At 43.4% G+C, this 20,351-nt stretch overlaps 1 protein-coding gene across 5 annotated transcripts in view; it reads left to right on the top strand.

Annotated features, from left to right (window-relative positions):
- SYN3 (synapsin III) overlaps window positions 1-20,351 on the top strand; it is a 447,506-nt gene that overhangs the window by 49,021 nt on the left and 378,134 nt on the right. For all 5 annotated transcript variants that reach the window (XM_010994185.3, XM_064491696.1, XM_064491695.1 and 2 more), the window contains one exon: window positions 5,999-6,056. In XM_010994185.3, the coding sequence (XP_010992487.1) occupies window positions 5,999-6,056 (58 nt within the window). The remainder of the gene's footprint in view (window positions 1-5,998; window positions 6,057-20,351) is intronic.

Genomic DNA, 20,351 nt, shown 5'->3' with positions numbered 1-20,351 from the left:
TGTCTTCCAGAGAAGCCTTCCAGACTAACCTAGGTCAAACCTCCCCTGCTCCCACACCTTATCTTGTATCACCTTGTGCAGTGTACTCATCATTTCCTTTTCACCAGGTTAGTTTCCTGACTTTTCTAAGAACGTACTAGCTCCACAGGAGCAGGGTCTGTATCAGCCTTTCCCCTGTGCCTAGTAAGTTGCCTAGTCCATATGAGGCTCAGTAAGTAGTGGTTAAATGACGGAGTGAATAAATGATACGGATTGTGATCAGACCTGCCCACACAAATCTTGTTCCCTATTGTTGTCAGAAGCCTATGAAGGGACATTTATCATATCCTATGGTTCAGGGCCCTAGTAGGTCTCACTTCTTTACTTTCACAGATCCTTGTACAGGTGCAAGGGTCCTTGTCACCCTCAGAGGGTCCCTCTGTCCTAACTCATTGGAGCCCCCCAATTGCAAGGAGGTACAGCAAGGCTGCCCCATCATTGGAGGGTCCCCTCTGGCAATGGGAGGGGATCTGGAGGGCTAGCTATTCTTGGGAGTAAATAATGGAGCTAGAATTGGATCTCTGATTTGGCACTCTGTGTTTGAAGGCCCTGCTTTTGCCACACCTCCATCCAGCCAACCTGCCACATGACCCTTCTCATCTTGCTAACTGGGAAAACCCTGAGTGTGTCCACCTTCAGGGCTCTCCTGTGTGGTCCGTGATCCATCTCCCCCAGTTTCTGTTTGGGCCACAAATGAGCAATGGAATGTTTCATCAGAAACATGAAAATCTGTTTCTAGGGACAGAACCCAGCCTCCCTGGTACCCCCTTCCCACTACTCCAACAGGCATGGCTGTGCCTGATACAGAATGTTCCTGACCCCTCCTCCCTGGGAGGGGCATCGCCAAGGCCCAGCTACACTGACTCTGCATCCCAGATGGATTTATTAGAAGGATGCTGCTTGGACACAGGTGGATCCTGTTTGTACTAATTCTCCTCTTCCTTCTGCCTCTGCTGCAGCCATGAAAGAACTCGGTACTGCTCCCCATAAATCTCTCTCACACACCACATCCCGCCTCCCCAAACTAGGGATTTCCCACCCCAGGCAGCACTGGTTTTATAATATTCTCCTTCCTGGTGCCTCTGATGTGGCAGTAAAATATGAGACCACCCACAGAGATGGAAGCTTTGTGGAATCAAGAGCTTCCCCCACCTCCTTCCCAGGGCCAAGGATTTGACTGATTGGCTTGCTTATTCAGGGAGCTCATTATGAGAATAAACATATCAGGGCATTAGGAAGGGGTCCGCATTAGGGAGACAGAGCCCTTGGGCACAGTGAGGGTCACCCATTTTGCCTGAGGTCAAACGGCCAGGAAATTAGAGAGGCAGCAACCCCAGCCCCCAAGGCATCTAGAATTCCAGACCATCCCTACCCTTCCCTCTGCCAGACAGAACCGTTCAGAGGCAGCTGAAGCCTGAATGAGCCTCCGGCAAGGAGGCAACAGTCTGTGTGGCCTGTCAGGAGACAGACTTCTGACTCCTGGCCAGGCAGGGGGATGGACCGCCTGACCCTCAGCTTCAGCCTGAGTTGTCTGGCAAGCCCTGCAGTAAACATTCCAGAGATGGGCAAAACAAGTGTTTCTTCTGGGAAGGTGAGTCCCATGGAGGCCAGAGCTGCTTGGGTGGTATTGGTGTAGTGCAGCGCGTTCTGGGTTCTGGGTTAGAATCTTGACCACGGCTGCCGGTGGTGAGCGTGGGACCCTGAACGTTGACCCCCACATCGTAATCATTGTGGACTTGTAGGTGTGTTTCTACAGTGTACCAGTAGATGGCAGTAGAGCGTCTCGAGCGCAGGAGACCCCACAGCCTCTCCCTGGAAGACATTATTCATTTCCCCAGTCAGCAAACATTCGTTAAACATGCGTCTGTGCCCTGGCACGTTGTGCCGGATGCTGGAGATCCAGTGAGTGTTGAGACACGGTTTCGGGTTTCCAGGGAGCTCACAGACTAGGTAGGTGTATGGGGGCAGAGGACAGGCAAACAAGTGTAATTTCAGCATGGGGTGATATGTGTCATATGGTTGTTAAGTACTGCACCTCGTGAGAATCCAGAGGAGGGACACCTAACCCAGCCTTGTTAAGGGGGTGCTTTCAAGGAAAACTTGACTGAATAGGTGGGGATCTTGGAACATGAGAAAGAGGTAGCGAGAGAAGGGAGAACAGCATGTGCAAAGGCTCAGAGTCATAAAAGCATAGGAATCACAGGAAGTTGAGTGTGTCCATGAGGTGGGCAGAAAACTGAAGAAGAAATGGGCCATAGGTCAGCAGAGTCCAGATTATGAAAGACCTCGAGGGTCTGGACTGAATCCCAGAAATCTTAAAGCACAAGGTCACCGTTGCCACTTAGAGGCTCTGTTTGACTTTGAGCCTGCCGGGAGTACTTCCGGCCCTACTGCCCCTCAGGGTCGACTTCGAGGTCAACAGGAGGAGGGATGTGAATGGCTTGCTGGCCTTCTGTACCAGTGCCACCTATTTACCACCATTGTCAGTCACTTATTGCACAGATGGGACAGATCAAAGTGAGGTGAATGGTATTTCTGATCTGTAACCTCCAAGAGGGTAGGATTATGTTTGTTTGTGGGTCTCTGCACATGGCACCCATAGCCACAGAGCAAACACTTGATGGTTCTTTGTTGTCATTGTTGATTCTGTTTTGGGCCCTGGGCTGTATACTTTGGAGCTTTCAACGTGCTGGGAACCTTTCTAAGTACTTTGTATGGTGTGTCTCATTTAATCCTCGCAACACCCCTGTGGAATAGTTACTGTGATAATCCCCACTTCCCAGATGTGGAAACAGGCACATGGAGAGCCTCAGTGTTGAGTTGAGTTACCTAGGTTGGACAGCGAGTGAGTGGTGGTGCTGGGATTGCATCCAGGTGGTCCGGCCCTGAGTCCACTACACTCTACTCACTGCCCTGTGCATAGAGGACCAAGTGAATTTCTCACCACACCTTGGCTGTTAGACCTTATCACCACTTGACAAATGAGGAAACTATGACTGGAGGGGTTAAGTAACTTTTCCTAGAACATGTAGTGAGTGAGTTGTAGAGCTAAGATTTTGCCCAAACCTGTGTGATTCCAGATCCATGTTTTTTCCAGTACACCAGTGATTGTACTCATTGGTTGCCATCCTGAGGTCCCAGGCTCATATAATACTTCTTTTAAACTCAGGTGATAGGGTCCTCCGCCTTAAGTCCTACTCTGGCCCTTAAAGCTATACCCTTCCTGACAGCAGAAGAGGACCCTGCAGATTACACCCTTAGATCATGCAGTGGGTAACCAGAATTGTAGAATTCCCTGCCCATAGGGACCCAGGCCCAGTTCCAGGGCCTGTGTAGGTCAGTTCCCAGATTCATTCTCCCCAGGGATGGCCAAGACACCGTTGATAGGTGTGGGCGAGGAGATGGAGTTTGGCCTCATGGGCTGAGCCATCCACAAGCATGCATAAGAAGCCCCAGTGATGCAGGACAGAGAGGAGGTGAGAGGAGAATGAGGAACGTTGATGGGAACCAAGAACTGGTAACCCACATGCCACCACATTCTGGGTGGATCTCCAAGAATTCCAAGATGTTTAAATTATGATCCTTCCAGGTCATTATGAAGTTGTATTAGTCAAAGAGGGAAGACAAACATGCTTTATTTAAATGTTTGCTAGTTTAATCAATTTTAAATATGAGGTATATGATACATAGGCTTCCATTTGTTCTTTTGTTCCAGGCTCTACGAATATTAGAGGTGAACTTATTCCAGTGCCTGGAGTTTGCCAGCACTACGTTCCAAGATTCACAGTAAAATTCACAAACTATGTGAAAAGATTCCCTTTGCATGAGGCTGGCTGCACACACATTTTGTCAAAGACCATCCTGGGAGAAAAAATAAATCTTAGTTTCAAGTCACAGTAACAGCTCCTGTTCCTACTGAAGTCCTACCTAGTTGTCATCTAAGCCTGTCAACATTGTAAGAAAAAGTAGCATTAATATTAGAGCTGTCAGGCAGTAATTCGGACAGTCTTAGAAAGAGATGAACTCCACTGCTGTCAGCTAAATGTAGGTAGAGAGACCCTTCAGAAGTAGACAGACTGCAGCTTGGTCAGAGAAATTGTAGCAAAGATACTTTCTTTCGTATATGGAAGGTTGAAATAAGAGATAGCAACATCCATGTTCCAGGGAAAAGAATAGAAGAAGAAACTAAGAAAAAGATTCTTGAATGTAATCCGTGAGATTACTGATTAGAACTCAATCACATGGCCACACCTAGCTGAATGGATAGTTGGGATATACATTTCTTGGTGCCAATCTATAAACTCTCTTACTGTGGAAAAAGAGGAGAATGGGGGTTGGGAGCAAAGAGCTGCCTCTGCCCCAGAGAAGGCTTATGGAAATGCTTAACACAGTGCTCAGATTACAGCAAGTCACAAAGAGCTATTAGTTTCATCAGACCAACAATCAAAAAAAGCAAATGGAAACTTGTGTTATTTTTGCTTTGAGGAAAAAGATCTAAACCCAGGAGCACTCCAACATTTGCTACCGTTTCTCAGGGCTGAGCAAAAGCATAGGTGTGGAAGTGGAAGTCCAGGATTCAAGCCACTTAGGCAATGTATTTCATCTCTCTGGGTTTCAGTTTTCTTGTCTATAGGATGGAAATAATAATACCCACCTCATGGTGGTGGCTGCAGGCATTAAATGAGAAAGACTATAGGTTAAAACATATAGTACAATTTGTAGCACAGAGTATGTACTCAACAAGTGTTTTCCCCCCATCTATTTCCTCAATCATTTATTCATTGAACAAATATTTTTTATTCTATTATTTATTTTTAATTTTAATTTCTTTTTGTTGAAGTACAGTTGGTCTACAATGTTATATTAATTTCTAGTGTACAGCATAGTGATTCAGTTATACATATACATATATATATATATTCCTTTTCATGTTCTTTTTCATTATAGCTATTACAAGGTATTGAATATAGTTCCCTGTGCTATACAGTAGGTCCTTGCTGTTTATCTATTTTGTATATAGTAATTAGTGTCCTCAAATCCCAAACTCCCAATTTATCCCTCCATCCTGGCACTCTGGTAGGTGTTGAGAATAGAATGATGAGTAAGATAGATTGCTCATGACCTGAAGGAGCTGTTTTGTAGTTTTGATAGGACACAGGCATGAAACCTAGTTACTTATTGTAAGTAATTGTAATTGCAATAAGTGCTGTGAAACAAAAGTAGAGTATGAAAAGAGAATTTATATGAGGGGAGAGATGACTAAAGCAAAGACTAGGGTGCTTATAGAAAAAAATGGTCAAGTGGATGGATTTGAGAAATAATTAGAATGTAGGATCAACAGAGATAGGGAGAGAGACAGAGGTAACAAGAATGAAGTCTGTGTTTTTGCCTTGAGTGATGTGTAAATGGAATGCCATTTACTGATAATGGGAAGACAGAAGCGGAGGTTTAGAGGGAAGATAATAGAAGGATGGTTGGATGGATGGGTGGACAGACAAAGGGACAGATGAGGTCTGCTTCATTGGACAGATGGACACATAAAGCAATGAGTGGATGGATAGATCAATTTAATAAGTCCTGTATGAATTATATAGGGTTTAAATAAAAATAATTCTGCACTATTTACTTATGTAGGATTCTTTATCTCTTTTGATCCTTAAAATAATGCTTAGAAATATATCACACAGGTATTTATGTCTTCCTTTTACGGAAGGTATAACTGAGACACAGGGAGATAAAGCGACTTGGCAGAACCAGAACCTGAGTCTCTAGTCCTTCCATCCGGTACTCTTTCACCTCTCCCGCACAATACATATAAATAATGGGAAAATCATCAGTCTAGGTGGGAGGAGAGAGCTGGAAGGTAGGGAATGTGCACCTCTGGGGATAAGGTCTTTGGGAGAAGGGAGAAAAGAGTGAAGCAGTTTTTACTCAGTGGATTTCTTCTTCTCCTTTACAGGGCCAAGTATTTCCATGGAAAGAAGGTGAATGGAGAGATTGAGATCCGAGTGGAACAGGTAGGTTGGAACTGAGTCTTTAGCACTATTGCCCTGACCTTTTCTATAATTGGAGCCATTCCCAGCAGCAGCCTTGGTCCCCATCCTATGTGGCTGTCATGAGCCAATTTACCAGAAAAATCCTGGCTTATACCTGGGAATCTTGTTAAATTCCAGGATTATTTAGTCCAATGGTTTTCAACCTTTTTGTTTTAGCAACAGAACCTTTCTTCAAGGGAAATCTCAAGTAGAAGCCCATTCTCAAAATAGAGACAAGTAGAGCTTCTCTGATGGAAATGGGCATAAGGAGCCTGAAAGTCTGTCTGCTCCATCCTGTTCCGCCTCCCTGCATTCCCCACCATGGTCCTTGGAACCACTTGGGATAAGAAGCACAATATAGGAACACAATGGGTTTGAACCTAGCTCCCTCATTTTCTAAGTATTGGGCAAATGGTTCTTTCTGTGTGTTATTTTCCTTGTGTCGTTGTTGTTGAGATTAAATTATGTCAAGCCTCAAAAGAGATTAGAATCTCGAATAGCGGCTCTTGTTACTACTAGTATCAACATCCATGCCCCTCATTTTGTGGGAAAGGAAGCACAGACTTGCCCAAGGCTGCATATGAGATCAGTTGCAGAATTAGGATGAGAATTTGAGGTCTCCAGATCTAGGGCTCCTCCCATTCATTCAGTTAACACTTGTTGGGGACCAACTTAATGCTAAGCACTGTCCTTGGCCTGAAGAGAGCACATCAGAACATGGGTTCTGGATCTAGACTCTAGTTTCAAATCCCAACTAACTGTGTGATGTTGGTTGAGCAATAGTTAAGCTCTCTGAAGCTCAGTTTCTTCTTCTTACAATTGGGGTAACACAGCATTAACTTCACAGAGTAGCTGTGAGGATCAAATGAGTTCATCCATGAAAAGTACTTAGAACAGCACCTGGCACATATCAATACTTTATAAATGTTACCCATTTGTCATAATCATCATTATCAAAGGCAAGCAGTTAATAAGATAGAAAAGGTCCCTGCTTTAAGATGAACTCAGAAAAGCACCACAAGAAAATAGAGAGGTGTGACTTTTCCAGCACTCTTTGAGTTTGGTGTGTTGGAGGAACAGAAAGCCTTTTTGGGCATCAAATTTGAATTGGCTTAGTATTAAAACACCTACAGCTTGAATTTCAATTTGATCCTGTGGCTTTCAAGTCAGTCCAATGTCTACTGGTTTTCCTTCCATGGCAAAGAACAGGTTGTTTTTGTTCACTTAACGAGTATTTGTCAAACATCTACTGTGCTATTCACTAACATGTGGGGAACAAGGATATAGAAGCAGAGGCTCTGTCCCAAAAAGCCTGTGGTCTAGGAAGGGAGGCAAGATAAGTCTTCACAGAACCTCAACACAGGTGGAGTCCAGGAAAGAGGGGTCCAAACTTAGTGCCACAAGCACCAGAGGCCACAACTAATTGATGGAGTCAGAAGTGGCTTCAAGGAGTGGGTGGTATTTGAAATGGATCTTAAAGGGTGAATAGGATTTCAATAAGTGGAGATGGCAATGGAAAGAATGTATGAGACTGAAGCAGCATAAGGAGACTGGAAGTACAAGGTGTGGAATGATGTGGGGACACTGTCTTTCCTTGGCCTGCACCTGAACATCTTCCCAGAGTCCCTCTCAGAGAAGAGTGCCACCATCTACCTTCTGCCTTAGCCAGAAACCCGCACGGTCTCCTGGATTCCTCCCTCTCCCTCCACCACTGCACTCATTCAATGGCCAGATGCTGCTGACTCCACACCCCACATCTCTCTGTCCATCCGCTTCTCTCCACTCCCATTGCCTACATCCTTGGCTGAACCATCATCAGCTCTCATCCAGTCTTCCTAATCAGTAGCCTCCTAATTTCATCTTTTCATCCACTTTCAATGTATTTTTTGTGCTAAAACCAGAGTGACCTTTCTAAAAAAGCAAATTAGATTTTTTTAAAGTGTTAGTTTTAAAATTCATTTCTCAAAGTCTCCTTATCTGAGCTTTCCCACTCCATTCTAAGTCAGGTAACCTGTTTATTCCCTTTTCATAGCACCCCAGCTTTTCCTTTCTAGCCCTTATCTGGGTTTTTAACCACATAGTTAGATGTGGGATGATTTGCATGCAGGCAGGGACCATGGCTGTTTAGATCTCACTCTGTTAAATAACACAGGGCCTGGCACATACTAGAACGGAAGCAAATATTTGCAGAATGAATAACTGATGGATTCCACAGATTCCAGGCTACGGAGATAAATCACTGTTCCTTAATCTCCATTCAAAAATTTGAGTTTTCCATAAACCATCTGGTAAATGCTTGGTTGCCAGTTTAGCTAGCCCTGTCTCATTACATTTGTGAAAGCCTTCAGGGGCCTGTTTTAATTTTACCTTTTAATATCAGTGCTGCCCCTGGCCCAACTTATGGGTGCAAAAACTATAAGCAGGAGCATCAGAGGGAATTGCTCTAAGAATAACTCACCCAGGACACTGGGGACACTCAGCTAGTATATGAGGGCTACAATCAAGCTGGAAAATGTTGGCTAGTTTAGAATCATCTTGATTTTCAGTCACCTCCCTCCATGTCACCCAGAAGGCAAATTAGCCAGGATACCAATTAGCAGGTCATTTGGGCATTTTTCTATGGAAGATATTCCTTCCTAAACTCATTTTAGAGTCTGAATTGTTTGTCTCCTCCCATCTGGATCAGTGGGTGGGTCACATAAGCATCCCCCCTAGGAATCTTACATGCATCCTCTAGTGCTTAGGAAAAGCCTTAGGATGGAAGCCACTGTTTAGTCTGAGTTGGCCTCACATTTCGGAATTCTGTCTCCCAACTAAGGGCCAAATTAACCAGATAATTGCACTGTCTGGGTTTTGCTGGACAGAACGAATGAGTTAGTTGTGGTTGGCCTAGAGGAAGCCTCCGCCCCTTCTCTCCACCCTCTTTCCCCAGTTTAAAAACTGTTTGCCTCAGCTTTTGCAGAGCCAGAAATCAAGAAGCCCTGGGGAGGCCAGTGGGGGGAACTGCCTCATGTTGCATTCCATTACCCAGAATGCCCTGTTGGCTCTGCGGGGCCTCACAGCTGTGTCCTAGAAGGGCCTGAGAGGTTCCGGCCAGGGTGGTTGGCATGTCAAGCTCTCCTCTGTTTATTTTTGAGGCAAAGGGTCTCTTTCTCCACAGGTACAAGTCACCCCTCTGTGGGACTCGGCAATGAGGTTGATGAATGGATTAATATCAAGTAGACTCACAGTTCTGAGACTAGCAGGACTTGGTGGGGCAGAGCCTTGGGCTTCATGCTTCTCTAATAAAGAAGGCTGAAATTACAACAGTCAGTCTTTCCTTGGTGTTAGTGGAGGTACCAAAGCATGAGGAATGACAGTGCCTTGCTCCAGCAGATGGTGGGAAAGATGAGAGAAGGTGAAGATCCTTCTCTTTTGAAGCTGGGCAAGCACAGATTTCCATACAGTGGAGTCTTGTCCTTGTGTGATGTTGGAGTTGAGATGGGGTGGGGAAGATGTGTATGGATCCCAGAGAAGGCTGTTGGTTGGAGTCCTGTTCATCTTCTGCCCTTTATCTATTTCCTTAACTAAAATGTCTTCTGGAATCAAAGGTGGAATTTCTCTCTTTAAATATTTTAAACATTCAAGATCGCCGTGTATGTTTTTTCTCATACCCACTTTAGCCTATCATCCACACTTCTTTCTGGGGCAACGTTTCTTAGAGTGGACTTAACTGTAGATATTGACATAAAGGCCATGTGATATTTCAAGAAACAATAGTCAATGAGGTAGAGAAATGGAGATTGGATGTTAATGCATTTTTGTGGATTGGTAACAGGTTGGACATCACCCCGATCAGGAACTGACTACTTGATAGTAATACACCTTAAGAGAAATACATCTAATGCTTTGCCAACGAGCTCTGTCTGCCTTGGCTCTGTTCTGTTTCTCCTTCTTAACAGTGATTTATTGAATTACATTTGCCGATGACTTGAAGTTAATGGGAGCAAGAGTACTGGATTAAATCTGATGCGATCAAACTGAATGGGGATACAATATAAGGTCCCATTCAAAAACTCAGCTGAAGAGGAGCAGGATTGGGGAGACTTAGCTTATTAAAATAGCATGAGGGAAAAGAAGACCTAAAATTTGAGTTGAACAAATTCTTAATATTTGTGAGAGGAAGTATGGTATGGAGGTTAAGATTGTGGCTCCAGAGTAAGATAAATTAGAGATGGAATTTCAGCTCCACCATATTTTAGCTGTGTTGACCTTCCACTTATAACATCTCTAGGCATCAGTTTCTTCATCTGAAAAATGAGTATAATAATATCTACCCCCTAGAGTTAATGTGTGGAGTGAATGAGTCAGTGTAAGTATTTTGTTTGGCATAGTTTCTGGCACATATATTAAGAGCTCAGTAACTGTAGTTATGGTTATTACTCCCCCCAAACCTAATGCCACTGCAGGCTTCATTATCAAAGTACAGCATTTAGAGTCCAGGAAGGTGATGGCACACACACTCTCTCTCTCTCTGTCTCTCTGTCTCTCTGTCTCTCTGTCTCTCTCTCTCTCACTATTCTAGTTAGACTCTTGTGAGAGATCCAGTTATACCGTCCTACTGGGAGAAGGTAGTAGCAACCTGGAATGACTTCTGAAGAGAGTGGCTAAAGTGAGAGAAGCAAAGAAAATCAGTGTCAGCAACTGGAGATGTTTAGTCCAGAGAAAGAGAGGTCTTTGGTAGGACCCACTCTATTCTTTGTAAATATCTACCACCTGAATGAGTGGTTGAAAAGGGTGATAGCTACCATATGTTGAGTACTTACAAGATAAGGATAAATGCTTTTTGTTGTTGGGATGGACACTGTCATTGCCTCTATCTTACAGAAGCTGAGGCTCAGAGGGAATAAGTGGCTTTCCCAAGGTAGCCTGATTTATAATTGGCAGGAGCCTGTTTTTGAACCCAGACAGTCTGAATTAAGAGTCCCCCTCTTATCTACTACATTTTTCTGCCAGTGCTGCAGATATCAAGAACAATAACCAAGTGTATTGGGTAAGTCACTTTACATGCTTAATCTCATTCCAACCTACTATATCCCTTTGAGGTGGTTACTATGACTCCCCATTTGGTAGATGAAGAAACTAAGGCTCAGAAAGGTTAAAAACCCTGTTTGAAAGAAGTGCTAGAAGAGGAATTTGAACCCAGGTTTCATCTGCATTTGTGCTGAGCCACCAGCCTATAATGTTTCCCTGGATTAGAGTTCAGGCTAATGGTATAATCTTACAACATGATGGATTTCAACTTGGTATAAACAGAAACTTCAGCAGTGCTGGGTAATGATGAATGGACCACATCCTTTTGGTAGGTAGGAAGTCCCTGTGCTGGAAATGCTCCAGCAGAAACTAGATGGTTAATTTGGGAAATATTTCATAGGAAATTTATGTACCTAATTGGAGATAACTTTTATTATTTTTTTTGCATAAAGGTAATATATTCAGCTAGTCAAAAGTTGAAAAAGTGAGAAATGGTATGTGGTGAAAACCCTACCTCCAGCCATGCTCCCATCAGATCTAGTTTTCTTTGACCATTCATTTCACTGTTTATTAGGCAGTTCATTTAACCATTATCCCTTGTTCTTTGGGCAACTTTCCAGAGAGATTTTAAATGCAGTGGTCAAATACACATATATGTATATTTTCTTTTGCTTTTCATTCATGGTAGCTGGTCAGAAAAAAAATAAAGCATTGTAAGTATTTCAGAGGAGTATTGAATAAGGAAGATTCATTCCAAATGGGTCAAAAGGGGAAAATCATATAACCCAGAGCCACAGCAGTTCTCTGTTCACTGTTGTCACTGCCACTGCTGGGTATGCCACTATCACCAGTGCAGAACCATGAGCCTGCACTCCCACCGATGCTGCAGGAATTGCACCAACCTGCTCTAACTGCTATTGCTGTTAGTGAAGCTTCTGTTGTTACCCCCAGAAATGGAATGGTTGCCATCATCTTCCTAACATCAGCTCTTGCATGCAGATCTCCCACTGGTTGAAATTAACTGGAATCATGTCAAAAGAACGTGGAAATTGTAGAGTTAGGCTTTCCACTCCTGTAGTGCAGGAGAGAATGTAGGATAGACGTGGGGCTGTGTGGCAGTAGACAGTAAGAGGCACAATCCATCCCTTTAGGTGCTTATCATCCACACATACCCTTCTGCTTATCCACACTGTTCTGCACTCTGACTTCTCACTTAATATATCTTAGGGTTTATTGCATGAAAGTATGTGCACAGTTGCCTCATTCTTGTTAATGATTGTTGAGGGTAATCATCTGGATATACCATAATTTATTTTCCGTAATTTTACTGTTATAAACAATGCTAAACCTATGGCATTTCAAACATTTGTTTGCAATATCCATAGGCTTCCTTTCTAGAATAGAAAAACTGGTTATAAAAGTATTGCATGGAGTGAGTGCTATAATGCACCTTGAGGAATAAAAGACTTTTCTTCTAGCTGCTGGCATTGATACTGAAAGACAGCCATCAGCTGTCAGCCCTCATTCAGAAGTGACTCACTCAGGGTGACATCTCTTGTGATCCTGACTAATACAAGATATAAAGACCTAGATCCTTTACTCCAATTTGAGACAGCTCTGAAGGGCCATCCCAGCTTCAGAGCTCTCTGTGGGGTTGGCAGAAGCCTCTGCTGAGATAGCAGTGCAGCCTGATTTCTCCCTATGCCCAGTCCTGCTTCATTCCATTTTCTTCCCTTCCAGTGGTGGTGATTCCCAGAGTGCTCCCTAATGTATCTCTCATAGGCTAACATCCATCTCAGAGTCTGCCTCCTCGGACATTTAGAAATCTGATAGGTATTGCTAAATTACCCTCCATAGCAGTTGTATGGATGATCTATAGGATCTTTTGGATCTGGATTTCTAGGACTCTACATGACCCATGGGTTCTGGAGACCATCCTGCACAGAATGCTCCCTTGGTTACAGCCCAAGCATTGATGCTGAAGTCTGAAGTGCTCCATAATTTGTTCTTCCTATTTGACCTCCTTATATTTGAAATTCACCAGAGCTTGCCGTTTCTCTGCAGGGCTGCGTCCAGCAGAACTCTACCCGCTCTGATCCACTAAGCCTTGTTTTGTTAACACAATCCTCCAAGATTTATTTGTTTGGCTTGGCTTACCCTGACCTCAGACGTTCTGTTTTGTATTATTTTTAAAAGCGTGCAGGTCTCCATGGAGGTTTTTTTTTTCTTTTCAAATCTAAGAACCAGCTGGAGGAATTAAAAAAAAAAAAAAGCAGGTGGGTCACTAGAGCTATTAGCTGAAACATAACTCATTAGAGGAGCAAGTGTTTCTCTCCTTAACCATGACATTGATTGATGTGGGTTTATCGCCATCCTGGGTCTACCTTTAGGCTCACTGACTTAAGAAGGCAATAGGGAAATGGATAAAAAAATTATAAAATAATCATGGTGATGGTAGCAAAATTTTATTGAATGTGACTGTATGCTAGGGGCATGTTATGTCCTTCCCATGCATGAATTCATTTAATCCCCATGATATGCCTGTTGCTGAAGAAACTGAGGCTTGGAGAGCTTAAATAAATTACCAAGGCAAGATCTCACAGCAAGGAAGAATGTGGGGGATTTGAATCCAGGTTCAGCCAACTCCATGGCCCTATTTCTTTACTGAAGTAGATCTATCAGCGTACATATTGGGTCTTGAACTTGCCTTCATCAAGGTTTTTGCCTTTCCTCTTTGTTCAGGCTCTTTGAGCACATAATTCCACCATCCCTTCCTATTTCTCCCGACTTACTTGATCTACTGGATAAATTACAAGTTCTTAGGAGATGTTCTTCCAGCAAAAGACTCCTCCTTTCCTGACCAACCCTATTGGCTCTCACTCATTAGTTGATGTTTCTGGCTTATTGCTGCATAGTTAATGATTCTGCTTGTTCTTTGTTTTCCCTGAAGAGTTAATGTTTGCTATTTGTCTTGAAGTGTAGCTATATGTCTTCAGATTACATGAATAGTGTTAATAGCTCAGACTCTGGAGCCAGACCACCTGGGTTTAAATATCAGCTCTGCCATTTCCTGAGTGATCTTGAGGAAGTAGTTTGACTTTTCTGGGCCTCACTTTCCTCATATGTAACATGAAAATAACAACAACAACAACAATATGTACGTATAAAGTTGTTGTGAGAATGAAATAATTTACCATGTGTGAAGAACGCAGAGCAGATACTGGCATATAGAAAGTGCTCAATGAATGTTAGTAGCTATTTTTACAGTCACCTTCACATCATTGAACACATGTTGTCTGAGTAGTTTCTAGGTTTCAGTTTCTGGGATTATTCAGAAGTGAAAAGGATATAATCCATGCACTAAAGAACTTTGCTGTGTAGTTGGGGGATAAGAAATATAAACAGTTCATGCTTATAGATTTTTTATTATTGATTTATTTGTTTATATTATTTATATATATCCAATAATATTTTCTATTGAGACATGGCACTCAATTGGTACCTGGTGTGAATTTCCAACTTTTCCTTAGTAGCAGAGAGCACAGGTCCTGGTCAAGGTGTCCAATGAATGTTCAGTAAGTGTGAGTGGATGGATGATGTGGCACAGTAATAGAAGACTGGAGCCAGAAGAGGACTTTGGAGATCATCTAATCCAACCTCCTTAACAGCTGAGAGGTTCAGAGAGGGAAGTGTCTATTCCTAGCACACACATCAAATTATTGTTGGAGTTCAAACTGTGGAGAACTGAGGCTCTCATCTCCCATGTCATTGTTTTCCCAACTACATTCCTCCTCTTGCCAATATTATCTTTTGTCTTCCCCTTTTAAGAACCCATTAGTCCCTTCTGATGGTTTTAATAGCAGACAAATTAATCTAATTCTCTAGTCATGAAGTTCGTACTTTCCACATTTACCCACAAGAGGCTTTCTTCTTTGAGTAGGGTGGCAGTAGGGTGATTGTCTAGGAAGGATGCTGACAACAGCTGATAGCCAACGGAGAACTCCAAAGAGTGCAGTGGGGGAAGTGTTGAGGCCATGGTTGGATGACCCCTGCTGTTTTAAAATTTAGGGATTGCTTTGCCAGTGGAATTATCCTTCACAGCCCACCTCCATGCTTGACTGTACCTTAACCAGCAATGAGAAGAAGGGACCAGCGGGGATAAAAGCTAGTCCCTCTTGCACTGAGAAGGCCTGCTCACAGTTCCTTAGCCTCTATCTGCCAAGTTTGGTGATTTACCCTTTCCAACTGCTACCCCACACCGCCAACATCTGCCCTGCCCTCTGTTAGAATCGTAGATAGATGAGACTCCAGTGGAAATTAAGTAGATGTTCTGAAGGAGAACTCAGTAAGCCCTTTAATTTCTTGAGGGATGTGTAATAAAAAAGTAAACAGAACTTGTCGTATCTTAACTTACTCCTTCATTCAAGAAACACTTACTGAGCACCTGCTTTGTACTTGGCCTTACTGACAGAGCCCTCCACTCTTAAAGTGTTCTTCTTCTGGTGGAAAGATAGACACTGGGGGCAGTGACTGTCATACATTGTGGTGAGGGCTGTCATGGAGATCCGTGCAAAGCCTGGTGGAGCACAGAAGAGGGAGGGATCATCAACTTTGCCTTGGGACACTCTTAGGAATGGCTTCCCAGAAAAGCTCAACTGAGGCTTGGGGATGAGAATTAGCTGAGTGCCAGGCCAGGAAGACCTTCCCACTAAAGAGCATGTTTTAAATCTCAACTTGTCACATGTAGGGAAAATGACAGGGTCTAGGCTGCATGCAAAATGGTAGTGGAAGATGAAGCAGGAAAAGAGGATAGAGGACAGTCTCTCTTCAGGGTGGGCTTTGTATGACAAGGCATGTGACTAGAAATTGTGTTCCAGAGGCAGTGGGGACATACTTATTGGACTTTTTAAGCCATGGAGTGCTGTGATCATGTTTTCACTTTAGGATGCTAGTGGTTTTAAAAGATGGATTGGGTAGGAATGGTAGCATGAGACTGGAGGCAGAGAAACTCAGCTCTGTATTGAGTGTAAAAGACACTTTATCCTTGAATATTATACTAGGGGATGAGGTTCATGGAAAGAACTTCATAAAATGCATGTACATCCCTGCCTCTGTTCTTTAGCCGCTTAAGCTTCATTCTCATACCTGTAACTTGCATTTGAGAGTAGAAGAGATGCCCTATTTTCCTTGAAACAGAGAGAATGGAACCAGACCCACGAGGTGTGTTCGAGCTGGCATTGCATAAAAGCAAACCACTGTCAACTGCATCTTATTCACCAACTTATTCCCAGCCACTTGCTCTGACCCGTTTCACACCCACATTCCAACTTACTCCCAAGCTACCTAATCTCTGGCCTTGTTATTCCTTCAACTGCTTATGCTCTCCCTCCTCTGCTTCTTTCTGCCCCTCCCCACACCACTTCTCCAGCCTTGACCTTAAGCTTTTGCTCGGTCACTCTTTACATTTGCTGCCAGCTCTGCTGTCATCTCCACCATTTGGGGTCTGGCTCACTCTCTGACAAGAGGAGACCCTGCTGGGCTCACCCCAGCCCTGCTAGCAGCCCCTGCCCAGATGTGCTCGCACACAGGATTTCAGTCTTTGCATTTCAGTAGGAATCAAGGGTTATTAATTAACCCAGGGTGGAACCTATTATGAAACATCCCAGAAAGCTGGAACAAACCAAAGGGACTTCTGAACTCGCAGCAGGGAAAAAATGCCTTTTAATTGACTTGGATGACTTCACCACAAAAATCTGTCTGGCTGTTATGCTAAACTGGAAACTAATCTATTAGATTGTCTAAGGAATCTCCCAGCCCACCCTGACCAGAATCTCCTGAGGAGGGGAGTGGGGCCGACACATAAACAGGACGTGTGCTTTGAAATGGCCTCTTTTGGATCAGACCCAGTCTGGCTGCTTTTTCTAGACCTTGGGAAAGAGAGGAGAGGCTGATATCTGAGAATGAGTTTATATGCCCTACAATGTCTGTCTTTAACATCACATAGGAGCTTTCCTAAGGCGCTGCTTCCTTTAGAATAGAATTCAGCCTGAGTTGAACCTGTCTTGGACCACTTCTCTCAGGGAGTTTAGAGAGTGACATGAGATAATTTCTACAGATGGTGTTGTCATGTACATGACAGCTGTGCAGCTTGGGCTTGGGAGGGATTAGTGAAAACAGCCAGTGTCTAATCACATGTTTTCTAAATGCCAGGCACATGCTGAGCATTTCACATAGATTAGTTTATTTATCCTCATCACAACTCTATGAAGAGTAGATACTATGAGTTCCCCCACTCTCCAGATGAGAAAATGAAAGCTAAGAGAGGTTATGTAGCTTACCTGAAGCCACACAGCCTGCAAGTGACAGAGCTGGAATTCAGTCTAACTTCTCTGAAAAGACTTGGTGAGTTTCTTCTTCTGTGTAAGGGCTGGCTTATGCATTAGACTTAGTCTGTGGGACCCAAGCTTGGCTTACAAAGTCCTCTGTGAGCTGGCACCTGCCTACCGTTGTTCAAGATTTAGCTCAGGGATTCTTTCTTTCTTTCTTTTTTTATTGAAGTATAGTTAGTTTACAATGTTTTGTCAATTTCTGATGTACAGCATAATGTTTCAGTCATGCATATACATACATATATTCCTTTTCATATTCTTTTTCATTATAGGTTACTACAAGATAGTGAATATAGTTCCCTGTGCTATACAGTAGAAACTAGTTATCTGTTTTATATATATTAGGTAGTATCTGCAAATCTCAAACTCTCAATTTATCCCTTCCCACCCCCTTACCCTCCTGGTAACCGTAAGTTTGTTTTCTATGTCTGTGATTCTGTTTCTCTCGTATAAATAAGTTCATTTACATCTTTTTTTTTTTTTGGATTCCACATATAAGTGATATCATATGGTAGTTTTCTTTCTCTTTCTGGCTTACTTTACTTAGAATGATGATCTCCAGGTCCATCCATGTTGTTGCAAATGGTATTATTTCACTCCTTTTTATGGCTAAGTAGTATTCCATTGTATAAATATACCACAGCTTCTTTATCCAGTCATCTGTTGATGGACATTTAGGTTGTTTCCATGTCATGGCTGTTGTAAATAGTGCCAGGGATTATTTCTATTGTGCTTCCCCTCACCACCTCTTCTATCCAGGCTGGGCAACATGCCTGTAATCTGTGCTCTCACATACCTCATGCATATTTCTACCATTATTTTAAAATATCTCATTCACCTACCTCAACTCCCTCTAGACTCTGGGCTTTTAGAGAGCACAATATGTTTATTCAACGTACAGACATTTACTGAGTGCCTACTGTGTGGTAGGTGCTAGGGCTACATTGGCAATTAAAAAGATATAGTCTCTGCCTGATAGAGCTTAAAATCTAATGGAGGAGATAGTTGTCAATCATCTAATTGAGTTGTCTCTCTCTGTGTCTGTCTCTCTCTTATACACAAACACACACACACACACACCCCATAATTACAAACTGATTAGGAGCCATGAAGAAAAGATACACAGTGTTATGGTAGCATGCAGGGGACAGGCTACCACTGGGCACTTATTCAGGGACTTAGTAGGTGCTTCAAGCACCCACATACATAATCTGTGCTCAGTAAATACTTGTTTAACTTATTTGAAGTAGGGGAAAATGAAAAGCTATAGAGAAAATAACGGGTCTTTTAAAGGAACATCCCAGGAAACAGACTCATACAAATATCATCTTGCATGAGAAACTACACAGGCAAAGCACTAATCTGACACCAGTGATACAGGTAAAGCAATGATACATTACAATAAGGTAAAGGAATGCTTGACATTAGGTAAGCACAGCATGCCAGCTGCTGTCTGTATACATTTAAACTTCACCATGACCCCACTAAGGAAATGCTGATGGAACTGAGACTCAAGAGGTTGTGTCCTACCCGAGGCCACCCATCGGTTGGTGGAAGAGCTGAGATCCTGAAGCCCTGGGGCCCACACCACTGACCCTGCTCTTACTGCCGCTCTCGCTCTTCTCCAGAACCTCGGCGTGATGCTGGGTATTCCTTGCCCATGATCACGGGGCTGGTTACAGTAGAGCCAAACCACTCCCCACCCTTGTCTCCTCCTTGCCAAGTTTGGCTTCAGGAATTCTCAGGGGAAGAACCTGGCAGTAAAAAGAGGGCAGTGCCAGAGGGAATGTGGAACTGAGTCTCATTCAGGGGCATCAAGAGTTGCATTTTGGGGGTTCTGTGTGCATATTAAAAGAAAGAAGAAAGATTGTTATTGAAGGTCAATTATGTGCCCTTCATGGAGCTAATGCTTCTCACATATTACTATATTTAGTTCTTCAGCAACTCCTGAGGAATAAGTCTCATTGTTTAGATGAGGAAATTGAGGCTGGGAGAGGTAAAGTAGGTATTTGTGAGGCTAGTGGCAGATTTGTGGTTGGAATCTGTGTCTGTCTGGTTCCAAAGCCCAGTTCCCTTGACTCACCTGCTGCCCAGCCAGAGCTGGAAAAAAGGCTTGCTTCCTCCAGCCTCCAGCACTTTTTGAGATCAGTTTTCTCAGATAGCACAGACAGCCCAGCTAGGTTTTCTGACCTCCCATTCATTACCTGTGTTTCTGGGACTTTCTTTACTTCCTAAACAACAGCCCTGAGGTTCCATTCTTGAGCTTCTGGGTGGATTCTCAGCCTGTTTGAGATGGAACTGAATCAGGTGAACTTCCCACCCACCCCACCTCTAGGCCTACATTCTGTCCAGACCAGGAGGAGACAGGGAGCTCTCCACTCCGGCTGCCAGGAAAAGCAGGGGAAACAGAGAAGCTGAACCTCCCATGGCTGGGCCAGCCAAGTGCCAGGAACCTCAGCTTTGTATTCATTGGACAGAACCAGGTTTTGATCACTAGCCTCACTTTGCTTATTCTTATACAACTTCTTTGGTCTCTCTCTGACGCTCTTTGGTCTCTGTGGCCTCGGCTTCTCGATGTCTATGGGATGAAGGCAAAGTCTCGAGGCAGTACCAGGGCCCTTCCCAGCCAGGCACCATCCTGGCTTTCTCACCACCTCTCTTTTTATCTCTCCTCTCAGTTTTAAATTAATACTTAATTTAGACGGTCTCTTTTATAGTGGCTTTCCCTTAGGTTCTGCATCTTAGTTCCCAAAAATATTGCTTCTGTGAATACCTATCCATTTATCCATTCTTCCATTTATCTGTATACCCGATTGTCCAGTTACCCATCTCTCTAAAACCTAACTCTCTTTCCCCACTCGTTTTTTTTGGGAGG

This window comes from Camelus dromedarius, chromosome 11, assembly GCF_036321535.1.
Source record: "Camelus dromedarius isolate mCamDro1 chromosome 11, mCamDro1.pat, whole genome shotgun sequence".
Lineage (NCBI taxonomy): Eukaryota > Metazoa > Chordata > Mammalia > Artiodactyla > Camelidae > Camelus > Camelus dromedarius.
This window is presented reverse-complemented; position numbering and strand designations above follow the sequence as displayed.